This window comes from Schistosoma haematobium, chromosome ZW, assembly GCF_000699445.3.
Source record: "Schistosoma haematobium chromosome ZW, whole genome shotgun sequence".
NCBI classification, from domain to species: domain Eukaryota; kingdom Metazoa; phylum Platyhelminthes; class Trematoda; order Strigeidida; family Schistosomatidae; genus Schistosoma; species Schistosoma haematobium.
In genome coordinates, this window is record NC_067195.1 from 34,262,829 (window position 1) to 34,279,070 (window position 16,242).

The following is a 16,242-nucleotide window of genomic DNA, read 5'->3' on the forward strand; positions in this document are numbered from 1 at the left end:
GATATTCAGTCGATAATGTCGCTCCAATTATCGTTGTTCGTGCCTATTTCATTCAACTAGTTTTCTGAAATACTGATGCACAGTAAGCACTATACAAATATTTATTATATCCTAACTAATATGTATAACAGAATAACTAATCTTTACTGTTAGATAATTATTGAAACAGTCCTGTGTGTAATTTCTTAAAACGGTTTATAAATCGTTAAACTTGTCACAAATATTGCACTGTACCTGAGAGAAATAAAGTTGGATTAACGTTAAGATTGAGAATGTCAACAAAAAATCTAAATGTATCTCTCCTAGCTGTTGTATTGTTCATATGATCCTATCAACATAGAAATGGAATGTATAGCATATAAAACACTACTATTAGATTTCAATAAAATAATTTAAACTGCGATACATTCTTCGTGCGATCTGGTGGTCCTACAGTTACTGTGAGGAGTCAAAGATGCACATTTTATAGGTCCCTTATTGCAATTATAAACATGCCCATTGCTTCGAAATTTAATATTTAAATGAACAAAGTTGTGTAAACCACTAAATAGTAATTCTTTGTTTATTAAGTTTCAATCCACTCACAAACTACGTGGACGAAACATTTTTCACTCCCGTGAGTAAAATAATTTCTTACAATTTTCACTGATGTCAACTGAAATTTAGCTTGTGATAATTATTTTTAAGAAACTTATGTGCTTCACTGAGTTAGTATTTGTCATATATTTTCACCTCAAACTTACTAGTCACATATCCAAACACACACATACATATCTTTTAATTATGATCACTTTGACTTATGAGATACAGTTCATTCAACCTTGATTGACCGATGTTTGATTTTTTTGTCGAGGGTCATTAATAATTTAAAGGCTAACGGAAATAATGATGATGAACTAATCATCCATCTGAAGCTATTTGGCACAGTAAAAACTTTCCCGCTGCCTAATTTTTCTATCCACTTGTGATTTTTTACAAATATGCCCCAAAGGCTCTATAGATATGAAAAAAGTATACTCATTCGCATGTAAACACTTCCCTAAATCACATGTGTATGCAAGCGACGACTGAGTTGCATAACTCTATTTTACCTACTAGAAGCAATTTTCAAGATAGCTGAATATAAGAATTTTAAGTTCGGTTGTGTAACAAGTGTGTGGACCTACCAAATTCGAAAACCTAACTTGTCAAGAAATTCAAATGGAGATTGATTAATAGTAGAAAAGACTTCTCATAATGGAAGATCCCATTTTTGAATCAATGTAACAACTGTCTAGAGTGATGGGAAAGAACAATTTCCTTAAGTTCACGTTTAGTTCTCTTTGAGATCACTTAAAACTAAACTCGGTCCTTACGATATTCATTACTTTCTTTTACCACTTGTTTCGCTATGCTTCTACAAAGTTGGATACCTAGCCAATGTGGATGTATCAAATTTTATTATTATCATTATTTATTTTATTCTATTTTGTTATCAAATTTTCTGTTGACTAATTCTGAAATAATCTAAAATAATATTGTTGATCTTTAGAAATCTCAATATGATTAAAAGTTTTCGCAATATATTAAAACTGAAATTCAAAGTAACTGTATTTACTGACTGCCAATATCATATGTTTCCTAAAGTCATCAATTCACCCAGCCAATTTTACTTTGGTCGCATCGGTACAAATCTCCGAAATTAACTAGATTTTCTGAGTGCATAGTAGTATTTTCTCATTCTCTATGAATAATTTAAGATCCGAGAATATTTCCTTCAGATATTGTTATTCTTTATATTGTTAGGGTTATTTTTAATGTTACATAGTTTAAAACTTACTATATAGTTTTTTCCTCTCCTAATTTTAGTAAATATAATTATGTTACAATAACTTTTTTATTTCTTACACAATCTTATCGGAGCTCGCAAACTATTTTTGTTTCTCTTTTAATTATGTAGATTAATTTCACAACCATGTATTAATTTTATCACGATTATGTAATTTCCCAACTCCGCCTGTAGTCCTTCTAGGGTTACTGCCAGTCTCAAGCCCAGAAAGAGGAAGTGGGTTAGACATGGGATCATAAACCCATTTCATAGAAGAAAATTGCTAAAAATGACGCTAACCAGGAGGAAAACAATTCAAACCACTTAAACTGTGCCCTGTGAGTTGAGGGATCTTCATTCAAAAGAATTATGAGGCATTGTGGTGAGAGACGAGACTGTTTGGAAATCACAAGGCCAATACACATTCTGACAAGCAGAGCAATAATTAACGTAGGTACATGGACTTTCCGGACACTGTGGGACAAACTAATGTAGTGACCTCATCGTTTAAATAGTTATCCAGTACGTGAATATCTTTATTCATCTACAGAATGATATTATCACTCTCCGAATGAGTCCCAGACAGAACACCAGGAAGTCTTTGTTCACTACTACTGCAACTTGGATCTTGGGAACTCATATTAAAATTTATTTCTGAATAGTATTTACACTTTATAGGGTAACAAAAAACTCGACAAAAATATGCTTCCAAACAACAAAGAAAGTAGTTTGTGTTTTATAAATCATATGAAAATAACTAGTCTGTAAATCATATTTACAACCTATTAGTTGATAGCAGTAGTTGACACTGGTTTTGATTTTTAGTCTTGCCAGTTATTTTTGCTCTAATCATGGATGGAACAACCATTTCGCACGTGGCTATAATCATGTTGAAATCGTTGAGGTCGTGAATTGTTGTAATTACTGTTGGATGTTTGTGAGTTAGATGGTGACACTACAGACGTGGATGACGAACAACAATATGGAGTATTTTGCCAGTCAAGTAATAGGTTAGATGAATTTTTAAGACCACTTGTCGACTGTACTGAATCCAGAAATAGTAAATCATTATTTACACAGGGTTGAGTAAAACAGTTTTCATTGGTAGGTAGGTATTTCAGTTTATTGTTGACATCAGAAAGTGATTTAAAATAAGTAGATGGCTGATCGAAATCATGTGGAATACTGTTTATATCCCACTGGTTATGACTGTCAATGGATAACAGTGGATTCAACAAATGGGTGTAATGTCCTGATAAAATAGAAGAGTTGATCCTCTCTTGAGATAAGAATTTCGTTTCACTAAGTGTTTGAATATCATGATGATCAGTGTCAAATCCTAAAGGGTGAGGTAAGTTAGATGTGTCTTCACCATGTCGTTCACTTCCAGTAGTTGGAGTTGCCATGAATAGATTATTATCAAAGTCTGAACTTAAAGACGTAATGTGGTTTGGTGCGTTTTTTGCAAATCCGTTGTTGGAAATTTTATTCTTCTGCAAATTAGACAACGGGCAGGAAGTGAGATCATTTATGTCACTGAATGAAGTCGATAGCTGTTTATTAGGACAATTTAAATAACAAGTTGCTGCAGCCGCAGCTGCAGCAACTTGGATATTCTTCCATGAAATCCTGGATTTATCTGAAATTTCACCACCCTTTGGATCCAAGTCGCTATCACCATGATTTGAGTAGAATTCATTTGATAAACATGTGGGGTTACCCGAGAGTCCTGGAAGTGTTCCACGAATTGGTGATGACGTCAACAATCCACGGTAAGAAGTTGGCGAACACGATGAGTGCATAGCTTGTGCAAGACCTGTGAAGTCGAATCTATATGCATATCTTTTTCCGTGTACTTTAGTCATAATATTTTTGTCGTAATAGTACCGTAGAGCACGACTCAGTTTGTCGTAATTCATATTCGGCTTTGACTTCCTCTCACCCCATCGTCTTGCCACCTCGTCTGGATCGATTAACTTGAATTCACCATCATTTCCTTCCCATGTGATGCATGCTATATTTTGACTATCTGCCAGCAGTTCTAACAGGAACTGCCATAGCTGGATCTGTCCAGAACCTGTTGTTAATGAAAACATGTAGATAGTCATCAGTTATATTTATGGCAATGGAATGATATATGTAAAATTGCTTAAAATCGTTTATTATATTTTTGACTCAACAGTTTCTGAGTATCACGCTTAGTTGCAGCAAGAAAGGTATGTTGTTCTGTGATGTTTTCGAGCAGCTTATTTAAAAATGTTTGCCTTGGGGAACTATTGGGAAATGATTTGTGGTAGTTAGTCGGAAGTGAAGAAAAACGCCTCATAATATTTGAATTACCAAGCATAGTAGTTGAGCTTTTTGTTTGAAAGAATGAACGAACAGGCTTAAATGTTGAGGATTAATAAATTACTTATAGATGAATTATTTCACTATTCCTAAAAACTTTGTGGGTGTTTTCAAGTATTGACTTTCTATCCGAAAATATCTGCCACAAGAGAAAACTGTAATGAAGAAATATTAAAGCCTTAGTTTATCAATGTAATCATAGTATTAAAAATCCCCTATTTAGAGTCATAGATGCACTCTCTCAAATTAACCAGTAGTTAAAATCTCGATCCAATTCGAGCAATTAGAAATGGATTGCTTTAGAGTAAATGTGAACGAGCCGAATGCCAATCAAGGTGTTGCTTACTGCTAGTACCTAACTGAAGTCATACTACACATGTCGCTGAGTAATGAATCTTGATGTGCTTATTACCTTTTAGTGATTCCGAGCTATATGAGCTGGGATGGGGGTAATCTTAAAGCTTTGATGGTTGTTGAAGACTATATCATCAGCGTCTACTTCAAAACTCAGATTTACTGTTTAAAGTGATAGCATACTGAACATTGAATCTAAATGCGGCTTTTCCTTCCAAGTGGACGGTTTTTAGAAATTATTATTACGTATTCTTAAATAATTTACCGTCATTACCTGTCACAGTTGGTTATTCTTGAAGTATCGACGATTTAATACATACTTGTAATGGTTAAGCAACTAAAGAATTCATTCATATGGTCAGTTACTTAGGGGTTTATAACTCAAAATTACAAGTAGAAGATAAAAAGAGCATCAACACAAAGTTATTCATTTTAAAACAAAAGTCGTTTGGAAATACATCCTTCATACTGTGTGTTTACTGCCCAACTTATTTTACACCTCAAACCCGAGCGTTTTAAAATGGCTATCTAGAATTCTATTTTCGCTTTCAGACTCACAAATAGGCTTTACATTATCACTTAGTGTTACTTTTTAGTTTTATTTATTTGTGAAATTTATCCTTCCCATCGAATTACAAACAATATTGATTAATAACTGCAGAATCATTATCGTAAAACTCTTTCAAGTGATTAGACGTTTAAGAGGCAAATCGATCTCATACCTTTAAGCTGATGATTTATAACCTTCAAAAATTTAGTTTATGCGTTTTTAAAATAAACTTAATGTTGCATTTCAATTTTTTTCTTTAAATAATAAATTAATTCATTAGAAAGAAAACTTTAATTGACCAATAAACACATATAAGTCATAAAATGTCAAAAAAAAGCTTAAATTTTATCTTCTCACTTGATGAGAAACGAATACTATGTTTCTTCAGACTGACCACTTTCTTACTTGACCATAGGATTGAGTGTGTAAATAACAAAAATTATCCTAATTCTTTGACAGTTCACCGAATAAGATATAGCAATCCATAATTCTCGATTACTTTCAAATTACCAAATGAACAGTAAAGATAGATAGATATAGAGTAATTTTTGCTGTCATGCCTAATATCAAGGCCGATCCTATTATAAATTATACTCAGATGTTCCTAAGAAAGTTAGTTAAAGATTAGATTGTTTGTTAGACTATTATGTTGTTCTTTCTTATTGGTCCCACACCGGTATGTTTGCATTATTGACTGTGGTATAACAACCGTCATAATGTCAATATCTCGAGTTTCAAGAAGAAACTGGCTATTTAAAGTGATTTGTTTATTTTCGCTATCAAATAGTGCTTACATTAGATTTGAATGTTAAGGGTGACAAATAAGCTTAAACTCAGACTGTTATACTCTTTAAGGTGGACGTGATAGAATAATTTTTTTAAGGTATCTGTAATCTTGATTAGAAAAATCTGGCTGAATATCCCCAACAATACCTACGAGAGACGTAGTAACACTCTGCCCAAGTTTCTGAGTTGTAACGTGACTCGTACATAATGAGGGAGGAATACTGTGATGAGCTGATGAAATGAATGTGTAAAAGTTGAGAATGAGTGTGCGGTTACCCGTTATGTTCAAATCCAATAATTATTCCACATCCGTTGATTCTGATAGGTACAAACACCTGTTTGTTTCAAAGTCCTATTGAAGATCTGAAAGTTTATTATTCAAAGAGTACTTACTCACAACCCTAGATAAGGAACGTACACTGTCAAACATTCTTGCTCGAATTCGAATAATAAATCAATTTTTTGAACCAAAGTATCTTTGAAGTCTGGTTGAGCTAAATAATGCCTTTTTCCAGATTATTTGCTTGTGGAGTCTTGAGCAAAGTGAAAATTGTCTTATTCATCAAGCGACATCAATCGAAAAGCAATCAGAAAATAGTCCACCATTTCTGAGTTAAATCGACCTTCTTCTTCGAGGATCATTTCAAACCGAGCTTATTCATTTTACGTGTATGTAGCCTACAGGTAACTAATATATGAATTATAACTTTTATGCTTCACATGAAACTATTCAGAGCCAGTTATTATTCCTTTGATTTTCACTACTAAAAACTGTCCTAGTTAGTTATAAGGGAAACCTACAACCATTAGGTTGCAGTGAATTTAATTTTTCAAATATGATTTCTGTCCTCATTAAATGTAGTAATCAACCTTTATTTTATATCTAAAAATAAATTTTCTAAAATATGCCTATGTTGCAGGCCATGTCTTTTGGCATTTAGTTATGATTTCTAATAAAACAGGGTCATACCATCTGTTGACTGACTAGAATCTATGCGCATAAATAAACAATTTTTATGTGTACATGTGAGTAAACTAAATCAATAAACTTCTTTTATTCGCCTCGTTAATGTCAACATGAAAATAAGTCAGTAGCATTATATATATAATTTATGGAAAGAAGCAGGAATTCATATAAATGTTTTCACCTTTCTTTATAACTTTTAATCTATCTGCAAATAACAATAAAAGGAAAAAGCGGAGGAGAAATTATCAACCAGAAGGAAAGTCAAAATCATCTAGACAACATTTTCTAAAGAAATCTTAGTTATGATAGTAATTTTAATTTCGATTTAGATGGAAGTTTCGCGAAATTCATGTAAATCTTCAGCTCAACACTAAACAGAATCTTTGTTGATACGAAGTTTATTTCTTCCTCTCACTCTCCTTCACATATATTCACGCAAATAAAACTTAAAACGGGGAATGGCAGTATTAATAAAAGCAATCAGTACTCACAAAAATTCTTGTTTTAAATAATCAGTATTATTTAGGCGACTTTTTGTGACAAAATTATTGAAAAATATATATGATGAGAATTTTTCAGCGTCAGAAATGTTGATTAATTCCGTGTACTATATCATCCAAGAAAATAAATGAATAACTTGAAAGCATAGAACCAGGTTTTAAGGAATAATGGAAAACGATGTTCTGTTTATTGTAGCTAAATGTTTGAAACTGAAAAAAGAACAGACATTTTCTCAAAACATTTTTATCACACTTTCATTTGTTCATTCAAATTAGAGCCCATAAAGCTACAAAATTGTGTACACTTCAGAAAAAGATTATCGTTTCCTTCCATCAAAATCTGAGTTGCATACATGATCTTTCATGTCATTCACTTTAACGTTCTTTTTGAGATGAGATGGTGGTTGGAGGTAATTGACAGAAAACTATGGACCTAGTTTTGGTGCTATTTGGCACTCGTCAGTAAGGTGTATCTGTAATCTTGAGGTAACTTATTTTCCCTGACGGATTCAACCCCGTGTCGATCTACACTAAGGAGGACCTGATATACATGACATGGATAACTACCCTGTGATCAATCAATTGTAAATGTTCTTTTTAAGTACAATTCACTCAATCCTAATCATGTGTTATTTGCTTCGACAGTCAGTTGGGTGGGTTTGTGAGCTAAAAATATCTGGTGATACTTTTAATGATTAACGTGTTTCTATGAACAGATATAACACCATGATGTTGAGCTCTGCAGCTAAAAGTGCTTCAAATCTTATATTATACAACCCACTCTGGCGAGGTCGTGGGAACACACTTTTAAGGAGCCCACTTACTAGGACTTTACGACTGTCAAATGCTTTCCAGCTTTTAATGGTATCTCAGTTGAAATTGATCCGTGGCGACTTTCACCCACAAGTTGTGATGAGCTCTATAAAATTCCTTTGTCTAAAGTTTAGACCGAGTTAAAAAGTAAACCATTCATTTCTGAAATCATTTCCGTTCACTACACTTTTATAACAGACTAATTTATGACAAGATCTTCCTGCATTATGGAAATAACTTTTTATCAGACGGATGTTATGCGAAAAATACGACCAGCTAATATCAACTGTAACATGTTACTCTACGTACCCACAATATTTATTATGCAACAAAGCAATAAAAGTAGTTTATTTTTAAGAAATGGCTATGTAATCTCTATGTTACTGTAACATTGATTTCTGAAATCTACACATATATGATAGCTTCTATTTGTTACAATATACCGCCTATAAAGTCTTTTTCCAGAACTGCCACTTTACTATATTCCAATGAAAAAAGAAACGCAAGATAATGAAAACTTAAGACTTACTAATGTCTTTCAATAATACTAATGCTAATTAACTGAACTGGTCGGTAGTGCAAAACAAATACTGTTACAAAACATTACTGTTGACATTATTTAAATTTTTCGGGAGCAGGATATACAAAACTAAAACAATCATCAACATAATATCCAGAAAAATGATAACCTATGTAGACCCGTAAACTCATGCATTAATGACAATGACATATTTTAAGTTTCAGCAAATGAAACGCCAAATAAAATTCGTAGTTAACAATTAACTAACTAATACTCTACCAATGAATTCATACTAATATCTGGTAAATAATGTGGTCATCAAAAAGACACTGAACCATAAATCACTTGTGGTTATTGGCGTCTTCAAAAGTGTAGAAACATAACTACAGAACCTGCGTCGAGGGAGTTTCTAGGTTAAACACAGTCACTAAAAGAATAGATCATAAACACTTTTCCTGATATTTTATTATTTAAAATAGTTTCTTATGATTAAAAAGCATCATAATTTAACATTCTGAAGTTTAAATTTAGATCTTTTCTTGCAAATTAATCAACAAAACTGTATATAGTTATCCTATAATTTATATTATGAAAGTCATAACTAAGTTATCAGCCAACTTATAGTATAAAAACAAGTGGACTCAAGTTATTGAAAATTTAATCTTAAACCCATTTTTCTAATTCTCACAGTGATCCAATAAGTTTAAAAATGGGATTACTATGAACACCTTATGATAAATAAAGAGTACGGTCAATTTGTTCGGTCTTTGATAAACTTTTATAGATAAATAATCTCCACTTTCCCCATGCAAGTAATATTAACATAAATCAATAATGACAATAGAGTTAAATCAGTTAATGTTCAGACTTTTAATAGTTGGGACTGAAACTGTCTAATGCTTAACATTATTTAATTAGTTTCTATGTAAATAAAAGCATGGGTGCGTTTTGTGAACTTAAAATACAGTTTCTGGTTTGCTAAGTAAACTAAACAGCCAGAAAAATAAAATTATCAAGCAATTATCCACTAAATGTATTAAAGAAAGAAGTTTAGTATATGATTGAGAAAATATGTCATTACTATATGATAATGCTGGAGAAAAGTAACGAAAATGGTCAGTTTTAAATGAAATATAATATTACTGGAATTTTATTGAAATGATCAACCGATCGATGTTAGATCACCATTGAAAGTCTGGAAGCACTGTACGACCATTTCGTCCTAGAACGAAACTTCTCAGAAGTGCTCACCCACGTTCCCGCACACGGGATCTAAGCCCAGGACCCCTAGTCTCACAAGTGAACGCTTTACATATAGACCGCTGAACCGGCATACGGCGATGTTAATTTCTAACTTCACCCAATCCATGATGTCGCGCGACCATCCTGCATTATCTTCGGTAGGTAACTGCCTCACACCCGAAATGAATGATGTGTGCAATATTTGCACTCTACATTAATTAACAACTATGTTAACGTGACACATGGACTGAATTTCTACAGTACAAGTTATTCACAAACTACAAAATTCATTTTGTTATTTTCATCTCTCATGTAGCTAGTGAAACTCACCGATGATTTGTATGGCTTGTTTTTGTTTTTCGCATTATTTATTTGCCGAGAGCTTTTTCTTCTAGTGATGATGTGTAGAAAAATAGTACAAACTTAAAAGATTATTGGCGAATTAAAACACAAAAAACTATGAAAAAAACTGGTCATTATCTAATATTACTCACCCTGAGGTCTTGATTTCATCCCATGATTTAAGCAAGTGGACTTGTCCATTGTTGAATTTAAACAAGACTCTGTATTCAAATCATTTGGAAAAGGTGGAATGTAAAATGAATTAACTGGAAAAAAGTAAGCACAAAAACCAAAACAATAAAATGCTTTTTTTTCCAAGAAACTCCTAATAGTACTTACCAAAACTATTTTAATTAATTTGAGCGGATTTGTTAAAAGTTGGGAATCAATATGTTGAACACAGTTTATTTATATTGAAATCTCCAAGTGTATAGATAATCGTTTTGTAGGGAATCTCAACGAATTAAGTAATAATTTACTATCATATTTATAAACTAAATCATCATTTTGACGATTACTATATTTCAGTGGTTAAGATCATGAGCCAGTTGAGGCTAGACCACCATGGAAAACCTGGAAGCACTGGACCGGTAGGTCCTGGGTTCGAATCTCGCAGGGGTGAGGTCGTGGATAAGTACTGCTGAGGAGTTCCACAATAGGGCGAAACGGTCGTTCAGTGTTTCCAGGTTTTCCATGGTGGTCTAGCTTCAACTGACTCATGATCTTAATCATTGAAATTACTATAATATCTACAAAACCCATCCGATATTGATTACTATATTCTCATTCAAAGATATTTCAAGTCTAGCTCTGAGAAACTTAACCATTCTTAAACAACCAATTATATCAAAGAGTATAAGCATCTATCAAAGTTAGGAATGAAACAGCTTTTACCTATCAAGATCAGATTGTTCCAGATTGACATTGATGACTGAAATGTAATATAATCAAAAATGAATAATTATATTTTGTTTAGCAAATTTAAGATTCCTTTGTCTATTGAATTCCATTGGAAATAGGTGTTCGCCTTGTCTTTATTTATCCTTCCTCTTACTATTCAACTCTACACTGCCAGTCTATTAAACAAAACCTACTAATCTTCAAACCACCGAATTCCTTTCTCACCTGTGAGATTTTTTATTCCCAACTAACCCATAATATATTATGATTTATCTTCCGGAAGTAGACAAATTTAAGTGATTAAGTCAATCCAAAACATTCTTCATTAAATTAAATACCACTTTGGAAGAAAATAACTTTGTAGAAAATCTCATATTAATTTTAATTTAAAAATTAATAATCGATTAGTGTAATTCGAAACCCAGTTGAGAGAAAAGTCAAGGTTTACATAATTGATTTTTTATTAACCACACACCATCAACTATTGTTTAGTCATTTTTTTCATTTTAAAAACTCAGAATTTAGCTTTTATGAAAATGGGATAAGGAACATACTCACTAGAATTGAGCCATGCACACGTGCTACCACATTGATGTTTATTGACACAGACTCTCACATACAACTATTTAAAAATATATATATAACTCTGCCTCCACGTAAATAAAAACACAGAATTAAGTCATTAATTTTATTAACTATACTGATTCTGTTCCCTTTCGTTTTTGATTTGTGGATGGTTTATGAAGATTCTGAATTGTAAGGATCTTTTTTAATAAAAATAGATAATACTGTATGTAAACATGAGGTTTGTTCTCGTATACCAGTTAAATTAGAAAGGTATTGATTCGCTTTTGGTTAATCATAACCTCTTTGTATGACATAAAGCATAGATCTTTCATAATTCTATTTCAATTAATAAAAAATACACACTAAGTTATCCACTCCTCTCTTAAATCCCAAACTATAAAACAACAATTAAATTGACAACTAATGAGCATCGAACAGTGATGAACAGATTTTTCATCCTGTTTTAATATTTCTAAGTAAGCAATAATCAACTTCAAACGATTACGATGCAACACGGGACGTCAGAGTTTCTAAATCTATAGACCTTTATAACTGTTCAAGTTGTCTAGAGAAGAAGAAAACCATCGACTTCTGTTTTCGACCAAAGATTATAGTTGATTCTATCAACCGACTCTATATCAGAAGTTGATTATACTAATCAGTATATATATATCGTCGTTCCAATGTTGTAAGGGTGTAATAATTAATGATGAGTTTATCGATTCAAAATAAAATTAGTTTAGTAATGAGTAGGTTGAATATGATGAATCAATAATTACACTTATTATATAGACTATTTGCTGAGTGGTGACTTCTTACCTTGAGACCGTTAACTCTACTTACATATTTCCCCTATAGATATTCAGAATAACTAATCAGGGCTAGAAACTGAGAAACTAATCTGAGAGAAGGGATTAAAGTAAAAGTGAAGATTATTACCCAGGACATGTATAGTGTTTGCAAAAACAAAAGATAGAAATAAACTGAAATTAATGCATTGTATGCAACTGAATGATGAAATTAAATTACCAACGTGTTTACAGTAAATATCCATCTTAATGCTAATGTCCCTGAGTTCTATATCTATAAAACATTAGCTGAAGTCATCAATGTAATGGTAAAATGGTAACTATTTTAATGTGCTTACCTCTTTTTACACTTATGAGGCAAATAATATGTAATGCTAACTTTAAAATATCGCTAGTCTTTTTATGACCTCAAAAACAAATAATGATGTACAGTCAAAAAATATATTTGGCTCAAGGATTAATAGTTGTTCACCAGAGATAGTTGAATGACACATCAGCTATTTTTACTAAATAACTAGAGAAAATAGTAGAACGATAGAAACCAGATTAATTTCCAGTTGTTGATATTTTTATATCTAAGTTCTCACTAGCCCACTTTACATTAGTGATAAATGCATCAGTTGAATGATCGCACGACACAATTTGTCGGGTAGTGATTTTTTAATTAAAAACATATCTAACTTCATTCTATCACGATAACAATTCACTGGGATAATGTATATCTTTATACTGATGGCTTATTTAAAGTACACAAAATTCAGAAAACGGACAGATTATATGTAAGCAAGTAGTCTAATTGGTATAATCGACTTACAGATTTTGGATTCGTAATTTCCAGCGTACTGATTAATTTCATTCATATTTCCATGATCATTTGAGTTACGTCTATACATATAGTCCTCAGACAACATTGATGAGTTCACATATTGTGTTTTGCCAGGGAATTCTGAGTTAGGAGGCAGATTGGTCGTCTTGTTATTGATTCTTATTAGGTAATCATTGTTGTTATCAGTTGGAGTATTGTGTGAATTCCCAAACGTTGATGTTCCATTTTCTAAGTCTATTTTTCTATAATCATTATTGCTCAACGAATTTACAGAGCCCATTTCTGTTGTTATACTATTAGTATTGATTAATTTGCTCTGAATCTGATTCGAATTACTTTGAGTTGTATAAACTATATTCATCGATTTAAAGGAAGACATTTCTTCTCGAATTGACATATTATTAGGATGAAGAGACGTAAGACCATTTTTTATACTATCAACAACAATTCTTGGCTTTTCTAAGAACTCATTTGTTGACGATTTGTATGCGGAATGATGGTAAACATCAAAGCTATCCATAAGTGGGTTGGTTCCTGACAAGCTGCGTAGTGGTAATTCGTCATGGACATTTGATTCAAACTTATTCAGACCACCTGCCTGATCTGCACACATCCAGTCAGCACCATCTGCGAATTCTTTAAAATTGCTTCCATTTTTGAAAACTTTATCTATAAAGTATTAGGTGTAATGTTGAAGAAACATGAGATTTCCAATTTAACACTAATAGACAGTTCTTTTTAAGTAAAATAACAAGAATATTTAGACGAACTTCTGAAATCGGAGAATACTGGAAAATTTATACTTTCCGTTTTAGGGCCTTTGAGTAATTAGAATATCCAACTGTTTCCATCAACTAACCATAAGTATACTGTCATCAAATATCACTCGTATATACTTAATGGTGTAAATTTACGAATATTGACTGAAGTACAATATATTAAAATTACACGTAGATGATAACAGTTAAGTGTTACTTTAGCATGGTTGGGAGGAACTACATAGATAGACAAAAAACATTATAAGGATCAAGACGAAATCGCAATATCCTTGATCTTATCTAAAATATTAAGTTTTGGTGGTGTATGGATCATGAAAAAACCACTGTCATAACTTGGGCTAGTGAAATGTAACATTATGAGCATTGGGACTATAGTTTCGGTTCATGAGTTCTAATACATATATTAGGATGCGATTAAGAGTATTCAAAATTATGGAATACTATGTGTTTATTATTCGTTATTTTCTCTTCAATTACTTACGGGCTATCAGAAAATGAAACATTAGAGGTAAATATATGTTGACTAAATTGTCCATTGGTTAGTAGCCTTTCTCATATCTCAGCAGAGGTGTTTCATACATATAAATGAACTAAGACAGTTATCTCAAAAGAAATCCGAAACATTATTTTACTAGTTTAATTAGCATCACAGATTTCATTTTATAGTTATCCTCTTATAAGCTAAAACATCCTACAATAAACTTGTTGGATGTTTAGTAACTATAAGGTTGATTTTATGAAAATAATTAAAAAGTGTGGATAAAAATATTATCATGCAATATTTGTCTGTCCTACTTTACTCGAAAGTAGCTGTTCAACACTCCCTGAGTTGAAGATATTGTTCAACTATCATCAATTTGTGACGAAAACAGCAATTATATAGAACTGATTAGATCGTTGAAGAAGATTGATTCAAATTACTGGGAAAAATTGTTCATTTTTTATGAAAAAACCCTTCTTGAATGAAGCATTAATTATATTATCAAGTGTCAGTGAAAATCCTAGGGAACGTTTTTCTTTCGTTCTTGAATGTGACAAAATGAGTAAATCTATTTTGAACAGTATAGAAGAAAACTATCATGTATACCTGTACCCCTGATCAAATCAAGTATAAATGGAATGCCCTTAACTGTCTGTTCATAAACTAACCTTATCAAACACAGAAGAATGTTTGAATACTATCATTTAAAATCCTGTTAGCTCTTTTGGTTTCTTAAAAATCTGAACAGTGTCTTACCGTGAAACACATGGAGGATAACTGACAACCAAAAAAATTCAAAATGCTAATATAATTTATTGGTTGAAGATGTCATGCACCCTTGTACACTGCTCTATCATTTTTATTACACTAATCAGTCTTTTACAAATTAATTGACTTTCAAATACCTGTAGATATTAATAAATTTAACCGTACATAAACACCTTACTTTATCATAGCATATACTTTATAAAATATCAAAAGTACTCACCAGAAAACATTGCAGATGACGAGAAATTGATGAAATTATTATACTCAATAATGTTTCTTCTTTCAACTGATTGCATATGAACGTTATCGTTGGGAATATTTATATGTGTATAGATAAGTGTATATCTTATTAGTAGTACAAAAAATGTGAGAGAAGAAATGAAGAACAAACAGAAATGGAGGAGCAGATAAGGATAGAAAATAGAACTAGCTTATTGTTATGCTTTAGACTGAAGTCATATTTACACCACTATTTTGTGACAGCGGATGTGATGCTCATCTTCATTGAGTGAGGTTAAGTAGTGTTGAAATGAGATTAATAGACTAAGGGAAAAACTCATATTTATTGCATTAGTATGAGGAAAAAGCCAACAATAATAAACTACCAAGAAGAAAATGTTTATTTCTCTTCCAATTAAAAGGGCGAATTTCGTAACTTTTTAATAATAATCTGATTAGAAAATTTATTAGGTACACAGAGAAGAGCAACACTCATTAATATATGCATACAAAATAGTGAAAAATCGTCCCCTCTCACCCAGGCAATTAAGTAGGTGTAGGTAGTAAAAGGTATGAAAAATATTGCTCTATGATTTCTATCTTATATTTGATTGGTCAACAAATTGCAAGTGAATTGTTGTTTCTTTCCTATACCCATTCTCC

General features: G+C 31.9%; 1 protein-coding gene across 2 annotated transcripts; it reads right to left on the reverse strand.

The window, feature by feature from the left end:
• Positions 1-2,219: 2,219 nt before the first annotated feature.
• On the reverse strand, positions 2,220-15,802 carry MS3_00003371 (uncharacterized protein; the record flags this gene model as incomplete). 2 transcript variants are annotated; one of them, XM_012938031.2, is made up of 4 exons in its annotated part: positions 15,581-15,802; positions 13,321-14,001; positions 10,383-10,496; positions 2,653-3,884 (listed from the first exon to the last, which is right to left on the reverse strand). In XM_012938031.2, exons 1-4 carry the CDS (start codon positions 15,654-15,656, stop codon positions 2,653-2,655), a joined length of 2,103 nt encoding a protein of 700 aa, XP_012793485.1. In that variant the 5' UTR covers positions 15,657-15,802. The 2 variants fall into 2 exon arrangements, with proteins under 2 accessions (XP_051071179.1, XP_012793485.1); XM_051211141.1 differs by lacking the exons at positions 13,321-14,001; positions 15,581-15,802 and adding an exon at positions 11,125-11,456 and having other exon boundaries at positions 2,220-3,884; positions 10,383-10,451.
• Between the last annotated feature and the right edge of the window lie 440 nt (positions 15,803-16,242).